This window comes from Magnolia sinica, chromosome 8 (assembly GCF_029962835.1).
Source record: "Magnolia sinica isolate HGM2019 chromosome 8, MsV1, whole genome shotgun sequence".
In the NCBI taxonomy this organism is placed as follows: domain Eukaryota; kingdom Viridiplantae; phylum Streptophyta; class Magnoliopsida; order Magnoliales; family Magnoliaceae; genus Magnolia; species Magnolia sinica.
Genome location: NC_080580.1, coordinates 34,727,996 through 34,755,467, shown reverse-complemented (window position 1 = coordinate 34,755,467; position 27,472 = coordinate 34,727,996). Strand labels below are relative to the sequence as shown.

The following is a 27,472-nucleotide window of genomic DNA, read 5'->3' as shown; positions in this document are numbered from 1 at the left end:
AGCCAACCCGGTGCGTATAAATTCTGTAAGCCAGACTGCCTGAAACTAACCCGCACTGCTGTGTACAGATGGGGGGTGCATGTGCGTGCATAACACGCACTCACAACGGAGGATACACGGCTAGCAGAGGATACACGGCATCCCTTTTGTCCGAGACTTCCTTTTCAATGGTCAGAGTAGATTGCGCGTTGCTTTTCTCAGTAAACTCGCACTTCTTTCCACGTTCATGGATATGGGCAGCAATTAGGAAATACAAGTCTAGCCAACCGTCAACATTAAATGAGAAAATTCTTTTCCAGTGGAGCACTCAGTAGATGAAAATTGTGGATCCAATATGAAGATGGCTGGCAAAACAGATGGACAAGTTGGTCTTTAAACTTTTTAAGTAATTCTCATCTCGTCATCTTCTTTCGCTTTACAATTACTTTAGGATAGGCCCACATAATTAGTCATAATGTGGCTTCACATGATGAATGGTCCACATCAAAGTGGGCACATATAATGCACAGTCACATCAAAGGTGGGCCCCACATGATGGATGATCTACATCAAGTGGGCCCCACATGATGGTCGGTCCACATCAAAGGTGGGACCCATGTGATGGATGGTGGACATTGCATGTGGGACCACTTGATGGAGGGTTGATATCAAAGGTGGGCTGACATGACGAACGACCTATACTGAAGGTTGAGCCCCACATGATGGATCGTCTACAGCAAAGGTGGGACCCACATGATAGATGGTGGACATTGAAGCTGGACCCGCATGATGAATGGACCACATCAAATATGGCCTCACATGGACTATTCACATCAAGCAGGCCCCATGAGATGGTGGTAAATAACAAAGGTGGGACCTACATGATGGATGACCCACTTCAAAATGCGGCCCTACATGATAGACTAAACACATTAAGCAGGCTCCACATGATGGATGGTCCATAACAAAGCTAGGACACACATGATGGATGGTGGGGATCAAAGGTGGACTCACATGATGAGCGGCCCATATTGAAGGTATGGCTTTACATGATGAACGGTCCACATCAAGGTAGGCCCACATAATGCATGGTTCAAATTGAAGGTGGGCCCCATATGCTAGATGGTCCACATCAAAGTGTGGCCCAACATGATAACCATCCACATCAAGTGGGCCCCACTTGATGGATGATGGACATTGAACGTGGGCCAACATGATGGACAATTGACATCAAAGGTGGGCTGACATGATGAACGACCTATATTGAAGGTGGGGCCCCACACGATGAATGGTCCACATTAAGGTGGGCCCACATAATGGACATACTGGGCTTCATATGATGAATAGCCCACATCAATGTGTGACCCCTCATGATGGACAATCCACAACAAGTGGACCCCACCTAATGGATGGTCCACATCCAAGGTCTCGCATGATAGACGACCCATACCAAAGTAGCCCAACATGATGGATGATCTGCATAGATGGCGTGTCCCATGAGATGGATGGTAGATATCAAAAGTAGGCCCCACATTATGGACAATCCACTTCCAAGGTTAGTCTAATGCGGGGGTATTTTCACACCGGCTCGAGTGGAGTTGCTTGTGGGATGCGGGGGCACACTCGGGGTGGTTGCGGCCCATGGAGGTCTCGTGTTCGAGACTCCTCACCGGGGATGATTAATGCGCATTTCATACTAGGCTCGAGTGGGGTAGCCCGTGGGATGAAGGGACACACTCGAGGTAGGCGGCTCATGTGATTTGGGGCCCATGAGGGGGTTCGGCTAAGGTCCTAATCCATGAGATGTGGGGCCTAGGCTATGAGATAAAGGGATTAATACGCCATACTCTAATAGTTTGAGCTTTTAAAGCAAGTGGTTAATTGTCTGCATCAAATTGGTATCGAGTAGGAGGTCTTGTGTTCGAGACTCCTCACCGAGGGTGATTAATGCAGGGGACATTTTCACACTGGGCCCGAGTGGGGTCGCTTGTGGGATGCGGGGCACACTCGGGGTGGGTGCGGCCCACAGAGGTCTTCACCAGGGGTAATTAATGCGCATTTCACACTAGGCTCTAGTGGGGTAGCTCGTGGGATGTGGGGACACACTCGAGGTGGGCACCCATATGATTTGGGGCTCACGAGGGGGTTCGGTCAAGGTCCTAACCCATGAGATGTGGGGCCTAGGCTATGAGAAAAATGGATTAATTCACTATACTCTAACAGCTCAAGCTTTTAGAGCAAGCGATTAATTGTCCTGCAGTAGGGTCCACACAAAGGACAAATCAAATGTGAACTCTATGTGATGGGTGATGGATAGTGAACAGTGAGGGGCCCCATATAAAGGACAATTAGCATTGATGGTGGGCCCCATATGATAAATGACTTACATCAAGGTGGGCTCTACATAATGGATGGTCCACATCAAAGCTTAGCCCTTAATAAATTTAAATGTTCTACTAAACATGTTTATTTCAAATAAGAGGTTTTTTTTTATTTTTTTTCTTTCTTTTTCATTTTTTTTGAAAAAAATTAATACTAAACAAAGCTTATTTAAAACAAGATCTATAACAAAACCATCTTATCATATTGGCTCTTACTTCAAAAACTCTTATTAGATTAGAGTAAAGATGGCAAAGAAGCATGCTGGACATTTATGTTCAATATTTGGGTGGCCCTATGAATACACCAGGCCACACATATTGCATAAATCCAAATTAGCATAAACAAATTAAAACAAAACAAAATAGCCCATAGCCTACTCATTTCAACCATCCCTCCTAGTGGACCAAAACAAAGCCTTCGCATCCCTAAAATTCCGGAAGCCGGGCTGCGTGAAGCCAACCCACACTGCTGTCTATAGACAGTGTGTATAAATTATGTAAGCCAGACTGCCTGAAACCAACCCGCACTGCCGTGTACTGACGGTGTGCATGTGCGTGCATAACACGGACTCACAGCGGAGGATACACGGCTGGCGGAGGATACACGGCATCCCTTTTGTCCGGGAACGGACTTGCACTTCTTTCCACATTCATGAATACGGGGAGCAATTAGGAAATACAAATCTAGCCAACAGTCAACATCAAATGAGAAAATTCTTTTCCAGGTGGAGGCCTCGGTAGATGAAAATTGTGGATCCAATATGAAGATGGCTGGCAAAACAGATGGATGGCATTAATATAAAATACATACATTACAATGGCCCTACAGCGCCTTAGTGGCAGGGTCACCAGGGTACCGCTTCCCTTGCCATCATATTGAACTATCAGATTGACCTTTGAAGTGGCGCAAGATCCAAAGCGATCGGTGGATCTAGAACTTCTTCCTACCATTGTGAGGTTATTTTGAGATGTTTGGGGCAGATGATGGAGTAGATATTCGATTTAACACATTTTAACCATCATCAATTTTCTCCAATTTTCCATTCTAATCAACAGCTGGGACATCTCATTAAGGTTTGGTTTAGACCATTTTACCATTCAAAGTAGTGAAAACAATTTGGATGGTAATCAATTGATACATCATCATTCCATGTGTTATGTGAACAGATGCATGGCTCATGGTTAGGTTGGAGGGGCTACACCAACCTAAGAAAATCAGGTTAAGGGAGGGGTGGATCAGCCCACACCTATTTTTGGTTTGCTCCTAATTTGGCCCAGGCCAGCTTTGTCCAGAAGGATGGATCCTTTGATGAAGCTGGGGAGGTCAGAAGAGCTATGAAATAACATGTCTGAAGAGCCGCTACTTGCCAATTTGGCGAGACAGTTGGAGAATGCAAAGAGCATGTTTTCATCAGCCCTCCTGCAGATTCCACCTCCTCCCGATAACCCCGGGTTACCCTTGGCCGACCCATCTACATTAAGCTTGATCCAATCATCAATTGGCCTGGCCCAAGACACCACTTCGCATCTCTTTTGTGGACAGGGGGCTGGACGATACCCAGATTCGACAGATGGAGGTGACCCACCCAGCAAGAAGGGGTAAGGGCCGACCCATCTACAAAATAAAACAACTCTCCTAAAGGCTAAATTTATTAAAAATAGAAACAACAATTATACCTTCTTCTTTTTTCTTTTTTTTTCCGAAGGTGGGAGCCCCACTACGCCAAAATCGCTATTTTGCAACATATTTTTGCGACGGACTTATCTGTCACAAAGATCTCTTGGTTTAACGACGAATTCAATCTGTCGCTAATGGAAAAAGTCCGTCGCTAAACCTGAGTTTGTTAAAAATTCAGTCTGAACGTCGCTGAATTTAGAGACAGACCAAAATCCGTCGCTAAAATCTGATTTACGACGTATTTAGGATGGATTTTGGTCCGTCGTTAATAGGCGACGGACGAAATCCGTCGTAAAATTTGATTTTGTCACAGCTGTAAATTCCCGCCCAAAACACCAAATGGTGGGCTTTTCAGTTGCTTTTGCGACGGATCATGGTTCGTCGTAAAAGGACCTTTGCCTTCACATTAATTTTTTTCATTTTTTAAAGAATATGGTAGAAAATTAAGTTTTTTTGTAGTCTAATAGTTGTTTTTTAATAGAATTTCGGTGGTTTAATTGTACATATTTATATCAAAGATTATTTTTTAACAATTGATTAAAATGCAATAAAATGCAAAAAGAAAATTTATTCTATTTTTATATCAAGAGAGTGGAATTTTTATTTTTATTTTTTAATTTAAATTTAATATTTAAATGATTTGTAATATCACATAAAAAAGAATATTGAAAAGTTAAAAATTTTTAATAATGTTTGAGAAAAAAATTAGATTTTGAATAAATAAAAATCGTAATTTAATAAAAATCTATTTTGTGGGAACAAAAAAGAATTTTGAATAAAGTTTATAAATTTGAAAAAAAAAAAAAAGGCATTTGATTTTGAGAAAAAAATAATATCCTGAAAAAGAAAATTAAAATTATTTTAAAAAATATGAAAATTTCACAATGTTGAAAAATGAAAATATTTTTAAAAAGAAAATGAGAGTTTGAAATTTGAAAAATAAAATAAAATTTCATATTTTAAAAAATGTGAAATTTTATTTTATTTTCACTCAAAATAAAATAAAACGATATTAAAAAATCAATACTTTATCAAAAAACAAACATTTTAAAATGAAAAATAAATAAGTTGAATAATTTTGTGATTTTGAAAAATAATTGAAAATGTTCAAAATTCAAAATTAAAAGAAAAAGTTATTTATAAAAACTCTAAGATTTTGAAATATATATATATAATTTTAAAAAAAAATTGAAAAGTTGAAAACAACATGATGCTTTTGAAGAAAAAAAAAATCGGCATTTTGGAATTTTTGGGAAAAAAATTCATGAAAATTTTAGATATTTTAAAATAAAAATTCAGAATTTGTATTTTAATTTATTTTTTGAAATATTTTATAATAAAAATGATATTTTGTTAAAAGTTTTAAAAGAAAATTAAGAGTAAAAAAATATACATTTTGAAAAAAATGTTATTTTTAAATGGAAATTGAAATTTATTTGTGAAAAAAAAATTAATAAACTATTAGGCACATCCACTAATTGAACATTTAACCGTTTTTGGACAATCGAATTAGTCCAGATTGAAGAGTAAGTAACTTCATATGTTTAAATCAAATTTCACTCAAATTGTTGATCAATCTTGTATGCACAATATCTTTCTCAAATGTAGCTAGCGTAATCGGGGCGAGTAACTAGTTAAATTGAGGGTATTGATCAGTAAAATAGATTGAATAGACCAGACATATAAAATGGGCCAAATATTCTTGTCAAAAATGTGACCCAACTTATTGACCTTACGAGAACTTAAGAATTGATGTTAAAAGTTTTGTGGGCCCCATGCTCTGTGGGCCCCACCATGATATATGTGTTTCATCCATTCTGTTCATCCATTTTTACAAATCATTTTAGGGCTTGATCCAGAAAATGATAGGGATATAAACCTAAGGTGGACCACATCATAGGAAAACAATATTGATTGGATATCCACCATTAAAATCCTCTTCCACGGGTGGGCCCCACTATGATGTATGTGTTTCATCTATTCCATTCATCCATTTTTTCAGATTATTTTACAGTTTTATACCAAAAATTAGCGAGACATAAATCTTAGGTGTACCACACCACCAGAAAACAATGGTGATTAGATATCCACCATTAAAATCCATCTTAAGGCCCACTGTACTGTTTATTTAACATCCAATCTGTTGATTAGGTCATACAGGACCAGATGAAGGGAAAAACCAAAAATCAGCTTGATCCAAAACTTGGCTCATGACATAAAATGATATCTCAAAATGGATGGACGGTGTGGATATAACAAATACATCATAGTGGGGCCCACAAAACTTGGTGGATGTTGGTCGGTGCTCTATGGGTCCCACCATGATGTATGTGTTTCATCCATGCCATCCATCCATTTTTACAAATCATATTAGGGCTTGATGCCAAAAATGAGAGGGATATAAATCTCAGGTGGACCACACCACATGAAAACAATAGTGATTGGATATCCACCATTAAAACCCTCCTAAGGCCCACTATACTTTTTATTTGACATCCAATCTGTTGATTAGGTCATATAGGCCCAGATGAAGGGACAAAAATATCAGATTGATCTAAAACTTTATATGGCCCCCTGTTAAGGGTCGAATATTGTATATTAGACCCCAGTTATTACTTGTTTTTGCGAACATGATACTGTTTAATGCTTTATTTAATCATGTTTGTGATGCAAGGTGTATTCACAAGTGTAGGACTGGAAAGGATGCTTAAAGCATGGATTTAACACTCTGATGACATCAAAGGCAAGGGACAGACCCCAAAGGACCAAGATCGAAGGATTTACACATTAGATATCCTAGAAAATTAAGTCGTTCACGTTAAAGAGGCCTGAAAGTCATCCAGTACATAACATCATAAGGTTCCCACCATCCACTTGGCTCGACACTATATATATGCCTTGAGGAACATAAATTAACCGCACACATCAAAATTCATCCCTTGGATCAGTGTATAAGTGACCCGATGACAAGATCAGACAATAACCATTAAGAAAGCATCTTGGACATCCTTGGGTGATCGAGACCCAAACTGAACCGATGGAAATAGCACGAAAAACTGTGGATATTCGCCAAATTTCACTTCTTTTGGACGGTGTAGTAGGGAGGAACGAACGACAGACTATTCTAAAAGGGAGAGTGGCAAATTTGTAAATAAATAAAATTCCATACGCATGCACATAAAGGATAACATAGGGTTACTTCAACGGTGGGTAGTGCCTCATCACAAGTGGATAGTGTGGCCCACATAGAGTTTGGATCTACTTCATACTTTGACTCATGGGCTTACACATTACTGAGAACATGATGAATGGAGTAGATCCCCGAGAATATCATCAGAAGTGGGCACTACCTATTTTTTGAAGAAAGCATCCAAACAATTCCCTTCTGGCAAAAAACATCCAGTGACGGACGTGCTTACTGCTGGGTTTTGACAGTGGGCCCCACCCATCATCACTTTTCATGATTTGGACTGTTCAATGTGTCCCATGGGGGAGCAACAACCTATGCCTAGGTGGCAGAATTGCACAAGATGGCGAAGATTGGTTTTCACCCCCCAAAAGGTTTTTAATGGTCGATGCTTATTCAACATTGTTTCCTATAATGTGGTCTAGTTGAGATTGGGATATACCTCATTTTCTGTCTCATACCATAAAATGAAATGGAAAATTAGATGGATGGCAATGATGAAATACATACATCATGGTGGGGCCCACAGAGCACGACCACGTGACCTGCTCGTGAGACTGTGAGAGAGACTTCAAGTCTCTCTCGCTCTCTATCCTCTCTCACTCTCGCTCTCGCGCCCTCTCTCACTCTCTCTCTCTCTCTCGGTCCTCTCTCTCTCTCTCTCTCTCTCGCCCTCTCTCTCTGTCTCTCTCAGTGCTCTCTCTCTCTCTCTCGCGCATCCTCTCTCTCTCTCTCTTGGTCCTCTCTTTCTCTCACGCATCCTCTAAAGCTTGGTTGACCATGATCGGGGCTCCGACTCAAACAGGTATCTCTCTCTCTCTCAATCTTTCTCAATCTAAATACCAATTGAAACGATTTGGGGATTTAGGGATTTGAGGATTTAGGGATTTGGGGATTTAGGGATTTAGGGATTTAGGGATTTAGGGATTTAGGGTTTAAGGTGGGCCCTACTGAGTTTACTTAGTAGGGCCTGTTTAGCCAGGCAGATTGGATGGTATTAGAGTGGATTGCACGGATCTGAAGGTAATGCTAGCTGCGTCAGTGGATTGAAGCAAGATCTATGGGATTGCTATATCCCGGGATTGCTATATTCGGTTTGTTTGGCACGCCCGACCAGTCCTGGGATTAAGCCTTCCAATCCCTTTCAATCCCTCGAACCAAACACGTCCCATGCAATTTTGCTGATAAACTTTTCCCCTTTGGGATCTTCTAATAAAATTGATTTTGCTGATAAAAAAAAAAGAAAAGTAAAAAAAAAGAAAGAAAAGAAAAGAAAGAAAGATTGTATTTTCCTCAGTATTCATATTATAGGTAATTTACCATGTTTGGGCTGAAAGGGTTAGCAACACGGTTCAGATTTTCAGTTTGCTCGACTGGAGGCTGCTGGGGCTAATGGTTCAGTGATCCAAACAGTTGATATATGGGCCCTGCTGTGGACTTGGAAGATCCTATCTATATTTGGCCTTTTCCTGGTTGAATTTGCACAGTTGCTATATTTTCTCTCTTAACCGTTTGTTGAAGGGTTAGCATTCTTACAATCTGTGGGAGTTTGGTGCATAAGACATCCACTATGGGACCCATAATATTGACTGTTTAAAAGACTGAAAGGTGGTTGCAACCTACTTCTACTAGTGCAAAATGGAAACGCAAAGTGAACTATACATTTTTTTCAGCCCAAACATTGTATAATAACTCTTCATATTATGAGTCTGGGCTTCAGATTGCTACTACGTTTCTAGTTAGGCCTAAAACTTAAAAGGAATGCAACTGCAATTTGAGGGCTAGTTCCTTGCCATGAATGCCTGGTATCATGATTATAATTTAACCATTCCATCTTGATTAGATTGAGTGCTCCCAATTAAATTGACTTATGTGTCCAGATGCAGCCTAAGGTCGGTATTTGGAATTTGGTCCTTTCCTCTCTGTTGAGCTATTAATCACAGTTGAGTTCAATAGTGTAGCTAAATGCAACCTGAGTTGTTCCTCTAACCATGGAATTTCAAGTGCGTTGCTTTGACATTGAAATCTCACATGAAGCAGTATCTTTTTTGGTGTCTTCACTTTCCAGCAATATTATCAAATGACATTAGCTATCTTGAGTGACCCAGGTTGCCTATGCACATACTATATGCTAAGGTAACTGTCACAAATGTGACTGTTAGGACAGTTTGTCGTCACATACTATATATGCTATGCTGCTGCTTCAATTTTGAAGGGACCACAGCCGCTGCTTCTGCTGCTGTTGTTAGGTACTTCTCTGACTATGATTATTAGTAGTGTCTTTCCTTGTAAAATATTCATTTTAGTCTAATCAACTCTTTTTGTGAAGTGTTGCTTGACTAATACAGCTCCAAAACTATTCCTTATGTTGTTATTTGGACTCCTGGCTGAGCACTGGATGTTTAATTCATGCAGTGTCTTGTCGAGTACAATACAGCATTAGCATCAATCTGCTTCATGTTTATGCTCGGATTTGTTGATGATGTCCTTGATGTCCCATGGAGAATGTAAGTTCTTATTTCATCCTTGATGGCTTCCATATGTGCTTGAGAAGCTTGACTCAGTCTTTTTTCATTCTGGTTTCTCATTCTAGAGAATTTCACACTTTTAAACAATTTAAGGGCCACAAAAGTTTTAGATCAAGTTGATATTTGTGTCATTTCTGAAGGTCCATGGAAGAAAAAGAACCTGCTAGAATTTGGTATTGTCACTCAATGCATTGCGCTTCAAAGAGTCAATGACCAATGCCTGATAAATGTTCTTTTGAAGATTAATGCCAAGGTGAGCTATCACTGAAATATCATGTCCCTTCCCTTCCCTCAAAGAGTGACAGTACTTGTTTCAATTTTCTTGGATGGATGATGAATGTATTTTAATACTTATCATATATATATATATATATATATATATATATATATATATATATATATATATATATATATATATATGATAAATATTAAATAGTAAGAATTTGATAGATAGGACATCATACCAAAGTCGTACAATTAGGACCTCGATATGGTTCTATTCCGTTCATCGTATCGGAGGTTATGTTCCTTTTTGCTCTTTTTCGGGCTTCTTCTCATTCTTCTTTGGTTTCATAAAAAGAAAAAGAAAAAGTCATTCAAATCGATCACGTCTCAAGTAGAATTGTCCAGTCTTGCCCCGGAGTCACGGTAGACCCTATTGAATGACAAAGGATAGACTAGACTGGACCAAATTGACCAATGAATCCAGAGATTTCTCCGACAATTCGTGGGAAGGCGGGTCATATCCCCGGCAGTTGCAGCTTCATCAGGCAGGAGGTCTCTTTTGGCTGGACGATGAGAAGACTATCGGGATCTAGGATTCGCTGGGTGCCTGCCCCGAGCGAACGACGGGCAGGAGTTGCTGTATTTGGGATATATATATATATATATATATATATATATATATATATATATATATATATATATATATGTTATCAATGGAGGATACCTTATTTAGGGGGACAAGAAATTCTTATAGCTTATGGTATGGTGCCCCAATATTGGTTGTATGTTACTAGTATATAGTAGATAATACTAGGTTCAATAGTAGATAATACTAGTAGAATACCTAAACCTAAACCTATGACCTATAACCTAAACCTAAACCTATAACCTAAACCTATAACCTAAACCTAAACCTAAAACCTAAACCTAAACCTAAAACCTAAATGTATTCTCAAATCCCTAAACCTAAACCTACACCTAATCCTAATCTCAACTCCTTAACCTAAACCTAAACCTAAACTTGAAAACCCAAACCTAAACCCAAACCCAAACCCGATTTCCTAAACCTAAACCTACACCTATTCTCAATTCCCTAAACCTTAACCTATAACCTAACCTAAACCTAAACCTATAACTTACACTTATAACCTAAACCTATAACCTTAACCTAAACTTAAAGCCTAACCTAAACCTTAACCTATAACCTATAACCTAAACCTAAACCTCTATAACCTAAACCCAAACCTTAACCCATAACTTAAACTTATAACCTTAACCTAAGCCTATTCTCAAATCCCAAAACCTATACTTATAACCTAAACCTAAACCTATACTTATAACCGATAACCTAAACCTAAACCTAAACTTATACCTATCTCAATTCCCTAAACCTATAACCTAGCCTAATCTTTAAGCTATTTCCGTAAACTGACTCTAGTCTTTTCATTGTAAAGATAGATAAGAGTAGGATAGCATTGGAGTGGCCTAGCCATTTGGACAGGCCATGTTTATGTATTTACTCGAAATTGATGGAGCAGACCAGGATGTGTGTCGGAGCTATCCGGATGTTGAGCGGGGGTTCCTGTAAGGTGGGAACCGCTGTTATGACCATGATGAAGCTGTCTATTTCCTATGAACAGCATTGGAAGGGCCTGGCCAATTGGAGCAGGCCATGTTTATATCTGTATTTGCAGGGACCACACCCTTAACCTATAACCTAAACCTATTCTCAAATCCCAAAACCTATAACTACAACCTAAACCTTAACCTAAACCTATAACCTATAACCTAAACTTATAACCTAAACTCAATTCCCTAAACTTTAACCTACAACCTAACCTAAACCTATACTTATAACCTAAACCTATTCTCAAATCCCAAAACCTATAACCTAAACCTATAACCTATAACCTAAACCTATAACCTAAACTCAATTCCCTAAACTTTAACCTATAACCTAACCTAAACCTATACTTATAACCTAAACCTATTCTCAAATCCCAAAACCTATAACCTAAACCTTAACCTAAACCTATAACCTATAACTTATAACCTGAACCTATAACCTAAACTCAATTCCCTAAACCTTAACCTATAACCTAACCTAAACCTATACTTATAACCTAAACCTATTCTCAAATCCTAAAACCTATAACCTAAACCTTAACCTAAACCTATAACCTAACCTAAACCTAAACCTATAACCTAAACCTATAACCTATAACCTAACCTAAACCTATTCTCAAATCTCAAAACCTATAACTATAACCTAAACCTTAACCAAAAACCTATAACCTAACCTAAACCTAAACCTATAACCTTAACCTTAACCTATAACCTTAACCTAAACCTAAACCTAAACCTAAACCTATAACCTAAACCTATTCTCAAATCCCTAAACCTAAACCTAAACCTAAACCTAAACGTATAACCTATAACCTAAACCTATTCTCAAATCCCTAAACCTATAACCTAAACTTAAACCTTAACCTATAACCTATAACCTATAACCTAAACCTTAACCTATAACCTATAACCTATAACCTAAACCTTAACCTATAACCTATAACCTATAACCTAAACTCAATTCCCTAAACCTTAACCTATAACCTAACCTAAACCTAAACCTAAACCTATAACCTTAACCTAAACATAAAACCTAAACCTAAACCTATACTTATAACTTAAACCTATTCTTATAACCTAAACCTATTCTCAAATCCCAAAACCTATAACATAAACCTAAACCTTAACCTAAACCTAAAACTTAAACCTAAACCTACACTTATAACCTATAACCTAAACCTATAACCTAAACCTAAACCTACACCTAATCTTAATCTCAACTCTCGAACCTAAACCTAAACCTTAACATATTCTCAAATCCCCAAACCTAAACCTACACCTAATCCTAATCTCAACTCCCTAACCTAAACCTAAACCTAAACTTGAAAACCCAAACCTAAACCCGAACCCAAACCCGATCCCGATTTCCTAAACCTAAACTTATAACCTTAACCTAAACCTATTCTCAAATCCCAAAACCTATAACCTAAACCTAAACCTTAACCTATAACCTAAACCTTAACCTATAACCTTAACCTATAACCTAAACCTATGACCTAAAACCTTAACCTATAACCTATAACCTAAACTTATAACATATAACATAACCTTAACCTAAACCTAAAACCTAAACCTTAACATATAACCTAAAACCTAAATCTAAACCTAAAACCTAAATGTATTCTCAAATCCCTAAACCTAAACCTACACCTAATCCTAATCTCAACTCCCTAACCTAAACCTAAACCTAAACTTGAAAACCCAAACCTAAACCCGATCCCGAACCCGAACCCGATTTCCTAAACTTAAACCTTAACCTATTCTCAATTCCCTAAACCTATAGCTTATAACCTAAACCTAAACCTAAACATAAAACCTAAATGTATTCTCAAATCCCTAAACCTAAACCTACACCTAATCCTAATCTCAACTCCCTAACCTAAACCTAAACCTAAACTTGAAAACCCAAACCTAAACCCAATCTTGAACCCGAACCCGATTTCCTAAACCTAAACCTTAACCTATTCTCAATTCCCTAAACCTATAGCTTATAACCAAAACCTAAACCTAAACCTAAACCTTAACCTAAACCTAAACCTAAACCTAAATCTTAACCTTAACCTATAACTTTAACCTAAAACCTTAACCTATAACCTATAACCTAAACTTATAACCTATAACCTAACCTTAACCTAAACCTAAAACCTAAACCTTAACCTATAACCTAAAACCTAAACCTAAACCTAAAACCTAAATGTATTCTCAAATCCCTAAACCTAAACCTACACCTAATCCTAATCTCAACTCCCTAACCTAAAACTAAACCTAAACCTAAACCCGATCCCAAACCCGAACCCAATTTCCTAAACCTAAACCTTAACTTATTCTCAATTCCCTAAACCTATAGCGTATAACCTTAACCTAAACCTTAACCTAAACCTATTACTTTAACCTAAACCAAAACCTATAACCTAAAACCTTAACCTATAACCTATAACCTAAACTTATAACCTGTTACCTAAACCTATAACCTATAAGCATCCAGCTGTGGTGAACCGATAGAAGTTTTATGTATTTAGGGATTCTTGTCCCCCTAATGTAAATCACATTCTCCTGCTCTTAACAAAGATTGTGGCTTATGACTACAAAAATCCAAGTAGAAATTTCATCGAATTCAGGTATCAATGAACTGTGAATCTTACTTGACCATTGATAGGCGCACTCTAATTTGTATTGTAATCTTGTTTAGAAACACTCTTTGTTCTTTTGGAGGATCTTAAGAATTCTTTTAATGCGTAGTTATGTTCTTGGGTTGTGTTGGTATGATGAAGACTATGGAATGTTGACTAGTTTGAAGGGTTTTGTTTTGTTTTTGTTTTTCTTCCATTTTCCTTTTTCTTAAAAGCCTCTTTGTTTGCTTCTCTACGTTCTTGTTTTGGCACTCAATGTTAGGCATGCATGCAATCTTAGATTGCTCTACCTTCAAAGTAGTCATTGTTAGAGTACAGGATATTGTCTATAGTTGTACATGTACAACTATACACGCTATAAATAAGTATATGATGGTTATGGTCCCTTCAGAGCTCTAGCCTGTGCCGCGCTTAGAACAATTAAGGGCAACACCCAAGCACCCAAATTCTAATATTTTATTTTGTTAATTGGTTTCAGTTGATTAAACTGTTCACTTTTCATGGATTTGAGCTGGTTATTTGTAATATATGAAGGGTTGACTAAACTAGTCTTTTCTTGGATTGAATCTGGTTGTTTGTAATATATGCAGGAAGGGCTCAAAAGAAGGTTGAACAAGAGAAGATACTAAGTAGCCAATTCAAGACGAGGTATAGCCAACAGTTGAAGTTCCGGGTAATTTCTTTTGTATTGGTCCTTGTTTAAGGGGCAAGTGTTTAGTTGGGAGGGTTAAAGTCAATTTTCGGAGTGGGCCACTCGGGTCATTTCCTCTTTTATTGAATTGAGTTATTACCAATTTTGTGAATAGGATTCTTATCAAACAATAGTGTGAATTATTTTTTGAATGACTATCAGGTGCAAGATTAAAAAAATAATAATAATAATTTCAAGATAATTTTTTTTATTTACAGATATTTTAGTGACGGACCAAATCCGTCGCTAATTTCTGAACATGGAAAATAACAACGGATTCGAGGTCCGTCGCTTACTCATATTAACGACAGACCTTATCCGTCGCTAATTTCTGACTGTTGAAAATAAACGACGGATTTGAGGTCCGTCACTTACTCATATTAGCGACGGACCTTATCTGTCGCTAATGTTTTTAGTAACGACTAATTTTTTGAATTTTACCGACGGATTTTTTTTTACGACGGATTTTATCCGTCGAGGGAAAAAAACGACCCAGTAAACAGCGACGGACCACGCGACGTACGAAGTCCGTCGTTTATTTGGTTTTACGACGGATTTCGTCCGTCGCAAAACCGCGATTTTGGAGTAGTGCCATCTTATTTCAAGAAATAAGCGTTCATTGGTTAATGGCTAGCATTCTTCAACCAATGTGTGATTTTCAGTTGTAACTTAGCCACATAGCTTTTACAATGTATCACTTAAGCACGAAACATTACATTTCCAGAAAAGTTTAACACGGTTAGATGGTTTGCTTGGAAATCGGATTGCATACCGATTACAATTACGGTGCGCTCTTGCTTTCACCGTACTGCGTAAACTCAGTTGGCCTCACCTTGTATGTATGTGGTCTATCCAGGCCGTCCATCTATTTTTCCATCTAATTTAAGGGGTTGAGCCCAAAATTGAAGTATATCCATATATCAAGTGGATCATACCACCGTAACCAGTGGGGATAATGATTTCCACCATTGAAACCTTGCTAGGCTCCACAGTGATGTTTATTTGTCATCCAACCTGTCCATAAGATCATTTGGGCATGGATGAAGAGAAAACACAAATATAAACTTGATCCAAAACTTTTGTAGCCCCTGAGAAATTTTCATAGCTGATATCTGCTTCTCAAGAACCTTAACTTCGTCTTGCTTAATTAATAGACTAATCATCTTAATCTTGCATAACTGAAAATTATTTTTACCTGAATACTTCTCAATATTAAACTTGGTGTTTCCCATTGATGTTAATCCTGCAGATCCAGATTTGTGCCCCAACGATAGCTTTGATACCACTTGTTGAGTTTTGGACTGCAAAATCACACAGAGATAGATCTAGGATAGCAATCCAAGAGCACCAAGCAAATACAATAGAACACAAAGATTTAACGTGAAAATCCGTTCGGAAAAAAACCACGGCACAAAGTGACATATCTTTACTATGAAAGTAGAAATTACAAAGAGAAAAGACTTACCCAATTCAAACAAGCTTGAATCTTACCCTTGTTATACCCTTTACAAACCCTAGAACTCTTTTAAAAAGCCTTAAAATCCTTTAGAATAATACCTCCTAATCCCATTTTCACCCATATATATATAGTTTCAGGAAGAATCCTAAACAAAATCGGAAAGAATCATAAATGAAATCGGAAACAAATCCCGCACTTTTGCAGTTGTGCGAAAAATCTATGCAGAATCTAATTGGATTTAAGGCATCAAATACAACATTTCTTTGGAATCCTAGGCAATCGAAGTTGGGCCCACTATCTATATGATTCAAACCCATAATAAGAGGGCTCTTCCAAAAAGTTTGAGCATGGCATCGGCAGGTTGGGTGGGTCTCGCCGTGATGTTTATTGGAAATCCACTCCAACCACCAGGGGCACCACCCTAGATTAGGAACAAGGCACAAAAATATGCCCATTGCATGATTCATGTGGACCACACAATTGCAAAAAATGTGTAGTACAATCCTCACTTTCCAAACGGTTACACTTGGTGTGGCCTACCTGAATAACGGATGGGCCTGATGTTTGGGCCTCAATGGTAAATTTTGATGGGCCAATCTAATGGTTAGAGAAGATTTCATATAATCATCGCAGTGGGTGCTTTTAAAAATCAAGAGAGGACTTCTCTCGCAATTGTTTTCTTTGGTGTGGGCTACTGAATTCACAAGTCAGTCTAATGTTTTGGCCCTATGCCTAATGTGGAATTTTCCACCTAATGATCAGAATGAATTTCACATACACATCATGACAATTACCATACATTCAAGTTATGTGGGATCTAGTATGATGTTTGAGTGATAACCGATTCATCCATTAGATGTACCCTCTATGCATACTTAATTTATAGGCTTTTTATTATTATTATTTTTAAGTGCAAATAGTTTGCTTTCCTAGTGCTGATGTGAGTTTATCTGCCACTTATGTGATGTATTTTCAACTTTTCCTTGTATTTTCCAAATTAACTTTCAATTCAACAAACTTAAATTTGTCAGCATAATCAAAAGGCTAATACCATCCCATCAAAGTTTGATTTGCATCATTTTACCATCCCTAGGTAAGGAAAAACATTTCGTATGGCATCAATTTTCCAGGCACTATATGATGTAGAACGGGACGTCGTCGCAGACCTATTTCATGGGTAAGATGGACCAGAAAAGGCTAAATCGGAGGCAGAAGTGATCCGGACCGTCAACACCTTAAACAAGCATATCTTGCAAACTAGAATGAGTTATCCGACGTGCCATATATGATTTTGGAGTAGGACAAGCTACTTTAGATTCTATTAGATCTTTGGTTGAAATCCCGTTTTATTTTCATTTTTACTATTTATGGTAAGTTTTAGTTTGATTATAACTCTTTATCCGCTAGGTTTTAGGAGTTGCGTCCAACATGAAAAGTACTTAGAATAATTATAAGAATAGTATGGTTAAGCCAAATGTTTAGTAGGGAATCAGGACTGTCTATAAATAGTAAGTTTACTATTTATGGTAAGTCACTATTTCTAGGAATTTTAGCTGTAATTTAACTCCGAAACTTCTTCCAAGGTTTAGTATCCCAATTTAAAGGGTTGAAAGCTCATTTATTTCAATCATTAATCAATTTACGAATTGGATTCAAGAAGCCTACATGAGGAGTCTAGAAAAGTTCCGTAGATTTGGAGTAGTTATCCCCTTGATGAAGACACCTCGTCATGTTCATCCCTGCATCACTATACCATCTTATCTCAAGATTCTTAGTGTTGATTGAATTGTTCCTAAATGATAAAATTCATACGGTGGTGATTGGGCATATACGTTTCCAAGAGAAGGAGACAGGGCATTGCTTGTCCTTACACTTATTTTTCAGTGTCCCCAAGAGAGAGGGTATCCATTTTTCTTCATAGACTTAAGACTTCTTTTCATATAGGATAATGATGGGTACTTGACACTTGGTTTTTCAGTGTGTACCGAAGAGATAGGGTATCCGTTTTTCTTCGTAGACGACTTCTTTTCATGCAGATGATGATGGTACTTGACTAGATTGAGAAGGTGCATGCTGTATGCAACTGGATTCAGGCCATGATTGTGAGCGGCTATCTTTGCAGTCGGATTCAAGATGGAGTAGCTTTGCTCTCCTGAACGTCTAGGTAATTAATTTAGATAGGCCATCAGTTTCCTTGTTTTGGCTTTTCATTCAATAAATAATTTGTAGACCAACAGTTCGTGGGATATATACATGTGTGTCTGGAAATGGTTCCATGCGGTGAGCTCATGAGAACTTCCCATGAGGTCGAGCAATGTGGGCCCCACCATGATGTGTGTGGAAAATCAACACCGTGCATTTGATGGGTCCCCCTTAAATTATGAGATATCCCAAAAATCAGTCATACACGGAACTAAGGTGAGCCATACCATCTAAAATCATATGAAGACACGCCTAAAATATATAAAAGCACTTGGTGGGGCCCACCTGAAATTTGGATGCGTCTGAAACTTGGTCTAAACCCTCATCCAAGTGGGGCACACATAATGGATGGGCTAGATTTGTGACCGACATCTCAGTGGGCCCAAAAGTCATGAATTGAATGTTTTAATGGGAGGATAACCCCTCTCAACTTTTGTACGTGGTGTGGCCCATGAAAGTAATGGATTGACTTGATTTTTAAGCACAAGGTCCATCATGGAATGGTGCATCTGACTGATGAGGTAAATGTTCGACACGCATCACACGGGCCGACACAGCTCTACCTCATGGGAAGTTCCCATGAGCCCAATCGCATAGAACTATTTCTCATATATATATATATATATATATAAGTAAGACATAGACACTGGATCTATGGAATAATTAGGGCTGGCAATAGGCCAAGCCTGGGTTAGGAAAAATCAGCCAACTCAAGCTTGTTCAGTGTCGTCTATTGTCAGCTATTCGGATTAGCAGTGGGATTGTGGGTTTTGATGTATGGCTTAGGTGTATACGTGTTGCATTTCAACACTAACATCATAGGTTCAAGTGCTCATGTGAGGGTCTCTGAAAAAAATTGGCATACCACTAGTTTTCAAGTGCTTATTCGGTGGTGTGTGAAAAAAAATCTTATACCACTAGTTGAATAGAAACTTGGTGCGGTGATGAGTGATCTATAGGCTAATTTTGGTGCTGCAATGGATCTTATGGTGCATGGTATGATGTTCCCTGGCTTATCATTGTATTGGTGTGATCCTCGTTGGAAGCAGATTGCCTAGTGCCCGTAGCTCTATTGTACTTACTGTGATATATATGTGTTGTATCCATACCATCCATCTATTTTTTCAGCTCCTTTTAGATAGTGACCTCAAAAATGAAGCAAATCCAAAGCTTCATTCGACCACGCCAAAGGAAACATTGGTGATTAAATGTTCCAGCAATAAAAAATTCTTAGGGGCCATAAAAGTTTTTGATCAAGCTGATAGTTTTCGGATGAGTGTGTCATTATCCCCACTGTTTCCTGTAGTGTTGTTCATTTGAGCTTTGAATCTGCTTAGTTTTTTTGCACATAGTCTAAAATGAGGTGGAAAAACAAATGGTCCGTATGGATATAAAACACATACATGACGTGGGGCTCACAGCACCATGGTGGCATGATCACCAGCCAATCCTTTTCCCTTACTGTCGTATGGAACTGTCAGATTGACCTTCAAAGTCGCGCGGAGGCAAAAGTCTGAATATTTTAAGATGTCTAAGCAGATCTGACGGTGTAGATATTCAATTTAACATATCTTAACAATAAAAATCATAGACATGAGCTAGTCCACGTACATCTTCATTCCACGTGTTATGTGAAGAGATGGCTTTAAACATGCTCAGGTTGCGTGGGCTACACCATATCATATCATCTTATGATTCTCTGAGTCGAGCGGATTGGTCCTTAAAAGATTAAATTCATGGGGACGGCATCGCTTCTCTCTTGAACTTTTCACAGTGGTAGAGGATACACTGCATTGTCCACATCTCTTTTCTCAATAGACTTGTCCTTCCTTCCACGTCAGATGAAGACAGGAGCAACCAGAAAACACAAGACTAGCTAATAGTCAACATCCAAATGAAAATTTTTTTTTCACATGTGGCCCTCATTAGAAGAAGATTTGGGATCAATACATGTGTGCCATTTGTAATACTCTATTATCAGGAAATTTTAACCATACAATCCCAGTAACATCTGCACCAACCTCCTGCTAATTATGTCAGGATCATTCCAGTGCATTTTCTGCTTTCCCTTATATTTCCCTAATTTACTTTCAATCTATACATGTGCTTGAAATATTGATGTGGCTATCTAACCATACAATCCATGGAAGTTTGAAAGAAACTAATGAAATGAATTTGTTGAATATTTTTCTTAGTGCTTGTTGCTAGTCATTTAAACCAATTGTTGGATTGAATATGATGAGTGACCACAGGGCTAATTTTACCATTGTGAATAGTGCTTTTGTTGTGTGGCAAGTGGTGGATTGCTTGAAATGCTTAAAAGGTTTAGGGCTCATTCATGGCTCATGCTCTGTACAGGGGTGATCGTTGGTGTAATATTGAAATGTTAGATTGACCTTTTGAGTGGTGCAGATTCCATAACAGCCGATGCTGATTCAGAAATTCTTTGTATCTTCCTATCCTTTTGAGCGGTGCAGATTCTATATTTGGACCATTTTACCATCCAAAGCAAGGAAAGCTTTTTAGATGGCATCAATTGCTCCACAGACCATACCTTATTATCTCAGGATTGTTGGAGTTTAGTGGATTATTCCTAAAAGATTAAACCCATAGGGTGGAGATGGGGCATACTTTTCAAACAAAAGGGGATAGGGCATTGGTTCTGTCCCTGGACTTATTTTTCAGCTGTAATCGGTTTACGTGTTATTCCATATGGCTTTTAAGTGATAATGTAAATTGAATAGATTATGTGTTTGACTAGCTGGTAAAGCGTTTACAATGAATAAAGTAGATATTCATACAATAGAGCTTGGACGGTGAACCTTCCAAAATCTGCAAATCATATAAGGATTTGATTTTATTTTTTTAAGAGCCCTAAGAAAGCAGTAGAGCATACAAGCACTAAATGGATTGGATGTCTTCCACCCATCACGGTCGGCCCCAAATGCAATCTAGAAGTTTTTAATGATGGACGTCCCATCCTTCCCTCGTGTGGTCCATTTAAGAATCGAAGAATTGTTTTTTAGGACTATAGGAGAGCATTAAGGTAAGTACATGATGGATAGATTGGATGTATCATGTACATATCATGAGTATACATATATTAATCATTATTTTCTAACATGTATAATGAATTTTAAATTTTTACGTGAAATATGAAACATGGTTTTTTTATCGTGTATAAGATGACATGAAAGCTGTAATTATATGTTTACAGCTTGTAAAGCCTCGTCACGCAAATACATACATCCATTCATTTACAGCTTAAAGACTCTACAGACATTAAAAGGATTGTCATTTTCTTACCTTTTTTTTTTAGAAGCCAGATGTCATTTTCTTACTTAATAGTGACGTTATAACTTTAGTTAAAAGGTGTGGTGGCATGTCTCAGTCTGCATATGTAAATAACAAGGGCTTGTTTTTTGAGAAATAGTTTAAGACTAACGGCTTTTCAGTCGATATACCAAAGTAGAGACGGCTTATGAAAAAAAAATAAAATTTATTCCCAAAAATAAGCCGAAAACTGGGCCCACCAAAAAAAAAAAAAAAAAAAATCATCAACAGACGAGAAATCACACTTCTCTGTATATAAATGGGAGTCCATGCCATGTATGTCTCCTCACTTTGCCTTTCCTGCATTCACAAACTCCATAATGGAGCTGCCACGTATGAGCTTATGGGCAATTTGGTCATTTCTCCTTGTCTCTTCCATTCACTTTCCATGTTTCTTTGGATCTGCCGCTCACTTCTCCAACGAAACTGATCTCCTCGCTTTGCTCAAATTCAAACATCTAATAACCGACGATCCTCTCCATTCTTTGAGCTCATGGAACCATACTCTCCACTTCTGCCACTGGCAAGGTGTCACTTGCGGTGGTCCCCGGCATCCTCAAAGGGTCATGGCCTTGAACCTCACTGCCCAGAAATTGGTGGGCCCCATATCTCCCTACATAGCAAACCTCACCTTCCTCAGGAGAATCGATCTCTCAGCCAACAGCTTTTATGGGAAGATTCCTGAAGAGATTGGCTGGTTGTTCCGCTTGAGGTATCTCGTTCTGACCAATAACACATTCACTGGAGAAATTCCAGCAAATCTGACCCACTGTTTCAAACTCCAAGCTCTTGATCTTTCCAGGAATCAGCTCACAGGGAGGATTCCGACTGAGCTTGGCTCTCTATCGAAGCTCACCTTCTTAGGCCTTCGTCGCAACAGTCTTACAGGAAGCATCCCACCTTCACTTGGAAACCTTTCGTCTCTCAGGTATCTTCGTCTCTCACAAAATAGTCTGGAGGGCAGCATCCCAGATGACCTTTGTCAGTTGGTGAGGTTAAAGTTTCTTATCATAGGTATGAATAAACTGTCAGGTATGATACCGCCTCGGCTCTACAATCTCTCCTCTATTGTCAATTTTGCCGTGGCATTGAACAGATTGCATGGAAATCTTCCACCTAGCATAGGCCTCACCCTTCCCAATCTACAAGAGCTCCATGCCGGAGGTAACCAATTCACAGGACCCATACCAGTTTCATTATCCAATGCTTCCGGACTTGCAATTATTAGCCTTGCTAACAGTAGTTTTAGCCGATCTGTGCCTATGAATTTTGGAAGCCTCAAAGGTCTCACCCGGTTAAATTTGTGGGGCAACGAACTTGGAATTGGAAAAGCTCGTGACTTGAGTTTTCTCGATTCTTTGACCAATTGCAGTAGCTTACAAATGCTGGATTTAAGCTTTAATCATCTCAGCGGCATGTTGCCGGACTCCATAGCTAATCTTTCGACCCAACTGACATGGCTATCCTTTAAAAGTAACAGCATATTCGGAAGCATCCCATCTGGAATTCAGAATCTTGTCGGCTTAACAGCACTGGATATGGGGAGTAATTTTTTAACAAGTGCCATTCCCATCGGTGTTGGGAAGCTTAACAAGTTGGAGGTACTTTCCTTGGATTCAAATGGATTATCAGGGGAAATTTCCACCTTCTTTGGGCAACATCACCAGATTGTACCGACTCAGTTTACAAGAAAACAAACTATCGGGGAGAATACCTTCAACTCTTGGTAATTGCATAGACCTGAACTTCATATACCTCAGCTATAATAACTTCAGCAGTACCTTACCCAAACAACTTTTCAGCATTCCATCTCTGATTTATCTCCAAGCTGGAAACAACTTTTTCACTAATCTGCCACATGAAGCCAGTTACTTGAAAGCTCTTGGAGCATTCAATGTTTCTAATAACAAATTGTCAGGCGAAATTCCAAGCTGGCTAGGCAATTGTCTCAGCCTAGAGTATCTTGGGTTGGATGGGAACTTCTTTCAAGGATCAATTCCATCAACATTTAGTACTCTAAAAGGCCTTCGATCCCTGGATCTTTCACGCAACAACTTATCTGGGAAGATTCCAAGATATCTGGAGAAGTTTGCTCTAGAGTATCTAAATCTATCCTTCAATAAGTTCGAGGGTGAATTACCAAAACAAGGGGTCTTTGGAAATGCCAGTCGGGTTTCAGTGCTCGGAAATAGTAAGCTTTGTGGTGGTATTCATGAATTACAATTGCCTCCATGCTCTAGCCAAGCTTCCAAGAAACGGGGGAACTCTCTTGCTTCAAAAGTCAAATTCTCAGTAATTGGTGTTGTCCTGTGTCTTATATCATTATTGTCTTTCTTTACCACTCTTCATTGGGTAAGAAAGTCGAAAGGAAACTTTTTTCTGTGCCTTCTGTGGAGGATCCTTTTATGAACGTGTCTTATGCGGAGCTCTTTAAAGCAACAGATGAGTTCTCTCCTGCCAATTTGATTGGAACTAGAAGTTTTGGTGCTGTATATAAAGGGATTCTAGATCGTGGTGGGACTATGGTAGCAGTGAAAGTCTTCAACCTTCAACGACAAGGAGCTCTGCGGAGCTTCATGGTCGAATGCGATGCCTTGAGAAACATTAGGCATCGGAATCTTGTCAAGATCTTAACTTGTTGCTCGAGCATTGATTTTAAGGGCAATGATTTTAAAGCTCTAGTTTACGAGTACATGTCCAATGGAAGTCTAGAGAAGTGGTTGCACAGGGAGGGCCATGACCAGCCGAGAAGGAACTTGAAGTTTACTCAAAGGCTAAACATTGCTATAGATGTGGCTTCTGCACTGGATTATCTACATAATCATTGCCAAACATCAATCATTCATCAAGATTTAAAGCCAAGCAACATTCTTCTTGATGATGACATGATTGCTCATGTGGGTGATTTCGGGCTAGCCAGGTTCTTATCTGAGGTTGCTCAAAGCAGCTCAGTTGGTATGAAGGGATCTATTGGGTACATCGCTCCAGGTAACAATTTCATCTACTTCCTATTATTATTATTATTATTATTATTATTATTATTATTATTGAAGGATCCACATCTGTCAAGATTCTCTAAGATCTAGATTTACAAAGCGGTATACATACTCACTTGCACCCCCCACATGAATCACACCATAATAAGGTATGATGATTTCTTTTCTGTTAATGGCTTTAGGTTTTTTTTTTATCTCTTTATTTTTTTATTATTAGATTAAAAATAACAACAACTTATATTTTCTCTTGATGATTGAGGAGCTAAGTTCTTTCATTTGAGTAACAAAGTCTTATTCAATGTAGAGCATCTTTACAAGAACATACAAGTTCATAGCACTCCAATTGACGTTAGGAATTTAGATCTTTAGTAAAGGAAAAAAGGCAAATTACTTGTTTAAATAGAATATTTCCTCTCTCTCTCTCTCTCTCTCTCTCTCAAAATTCTAACTTTTGATATTATTTGTATCCAAATGGTCTTTTTTAACCACACGCACCATACTCGAACCCATGACCTCGGTGTTGAAACTCACTGTCTACCAATGAGCCATGGTCACTTAGATTCTAACATAAGTTGTATAAATTGCAGAGCATGCGATGGGCGGAAAAGCATCTACACAAGGAGATGTTTATAGCTACGGAATCCTTCTACTGGAGATGATCACTGGAAAGGGGCCAACTGATGACATGTTTAAGGACAATCTAAGCCTTCATCATTTTGCTAAGATGGCTTTGGCTGAACGAGTAATGGAGATTGTTGATCCACAACTGCTCTTAGAAGAAGCAGAAGCTATTCAAGGCAATGAAAATCAAATCAATACAAGAAATAGAATGCACGACTGTTTGATTTCAATAGTCAAAATCGGTGTGTTGTGCTCTGCAGAATCTCCAAGAAAACGAATGCAAATGAGAGATGTTGTTGTTGAAATGCACACAATCAAGGACTTGTATCTCGGGGTCATGATTCATCAAGACAAACAAGTTAGGTCGCAAATATTAGATGAAAGTTTGTCTTACCTCAGGCATTACTAAGTTATTGTTAGTAGTTATTTTGAGAAAGATTTCCAAATGAAATGAGTTTGTCGAATCCTTCCCTAAACAAGCTCTAGATATATTATTTAGACTTAGGTTAAGAGTGCATTTGTATTGAAATTGAATATATGAGAAGATGTTTTTTTTTTTTTTTTAAAATCTTATGTTAGGCAAAGGGAGAACTTTACAATGTTAAGAAATTAGTCGAGCATTTGGACTACCAACTTGATATAAGTTTGATGAGGTATTCGTCCAATGAATTCTACCATGGATTTGGCAAAAAAAAAAAAAAAATGAATGAACTTGTATGATCCAATGGTTCATCTAATTGATGTAAGTAATTCTTTCACCTGACGATTGTGAATCATTGCTATGTTTTCAAATGTATGTTGATGTACAACTAACAAGATGGTAAGAATTATCAGACCATAGTAATCTCTGATGAAATGGATGGTACACATAAAACTATGAATACCAACAGGGATGGGATAGGCCGGAATAAAAATGGGCTAAGCCGGAACAGGAATGGATAAAACTAAATGTTAATTGATCCTCCTGTGGGAATCCTGATGAGGATGGAGGGGGTAGAATCTTTGGAGATCACATGGATTAAGTTATCTTTGCCTTTCATAACTTCTATGACAGGGTCACTAATAATGTGGCTGAAACACATGCAGCGTTTGACAGCATTAATTAGTATTGCATTGACCTGGGGTTAAGGAATGTTATTGTGTTATCAGATTCCATTTTTTTAATGCCATTTCTAATTCCCTTGCACCAGCCCCATGGAAGATTTGGTAGCAGGTGGGGGATATTTCCCATTTGAAATTTGAGAAATTTGTTATAAATTTAAGGAAATCCGGTGCTTTTAGATAAGGAAATTCAGTGGCAGATGGTTTAGGAATACTTGCGAGCAAGCCTAATCGTTTGTTCCATAGTTGGGGTGAGCTCCTGCGTGAAATTTAGGGCTTGCTGGCTATGGACAATGCAGGTATGGGATGCTTAGTAGGCCTTTCAATGAGCTGGACCTAGGGTTGGCTTTGGCCCAAAATTTGAACTGTTTCGAGTCTGGTCATTTCAAATTTTTGATTTTGGTAGGCCAGAGCCTTGCGTCCCCCAAACAAAAACAAAAACGAAAACAAAACAAAAAACAGAGGGAGGCAGCCTGCGCCATCTTAATAATCTCAACATATCCTCTGCAAACAAAAGCAATCATCCATAATCTACAGGCATCAGGTGATTATTATCATACATATGAGTGCACCTTTTGGATTATGGCCAATCTACATCAGGGACCCACTAATTGGATTGTCTGGATAAACAGCGACCCTAACATCTCACACTCACAGGTAAGCCCAGCCGTTCTTCGAAGTGGCACGTGTGCACTGAACGTGGAGTATTATGACACGCTTAATCCAGAAGAAAGGGTTAATTCGGTAGTTTTTCAAGTCAAAGGTTATAAACTGTAATTATACAGTGAAACAAAGAAAGTTTCGTGAGAAGCTTTAAGTGCCACCAAATCGAAAT

At 38.3% G+C, this 27,472-nt stretch overlaps 2 protein-coding genes across 4 annotated transcripts in view; both read left to right on the top strand.

The window, feature by feature from the left end:
• The window catches only part of LOC131253235 (uncharacterized), a 61,001-nt gene extending 39,670 nt beyond the window's left edge, over positions 1–21,331 (top strand). The window contains exon 5 of one of the 2 annotated variants that reach the window (XR_009175040.1): positions 20,999–21,324. Coding sequence is in view for 1 of the 2 variants with exons in the window: in XM_058254158.1 (XP_058110141.1) it covers positions 20,999–21,007 (9 nt within the window). In the remaining variant the exon portion in view is untranslated. Of the gene's footprint in view, positions 1–20,998 lie in introns of both variants that reach the window. The other variant, XM_058254158.1, reaches the window with a different exon arrangement.
• Positions 21,332–22,191: 860 nt separating this feature from the next.
• Positions 22,192–26,104, top strand: LOC131253234 (probable LRR receptor-like serine/threonine-protein kinase At3g47570). Of its 2 annotated transcripts, none has more exons than XM_058254146.1 (2): positions 22,192–22,951; positions 25,503–26,104. In XM_058254146.1, the coding sequence occupies exons 1-2, from the start codon at positions 22,198–22,200 to the stop codon at positions 25,943–25,945; spliced, it is 1,197 nt and encodes a 398-aa protein (XP_058110129.1). In that variant the 5' UTR covers positions 22,192–22,197; the 3' UTR covers positions 25,946–26,104. The 2 variants fall into 2 exon arrangements, with proteins under 2 accessions (XP_058110129.1, XP_058110130.1); XM_058254147.1 differs by lacking the exon at positions 22,192–22,951 and adding an exon at positions 22,969–24,907.
• The last annotated feature ends 1,368 nt before the right edge of the window (positions 26,105–27,472 follow it).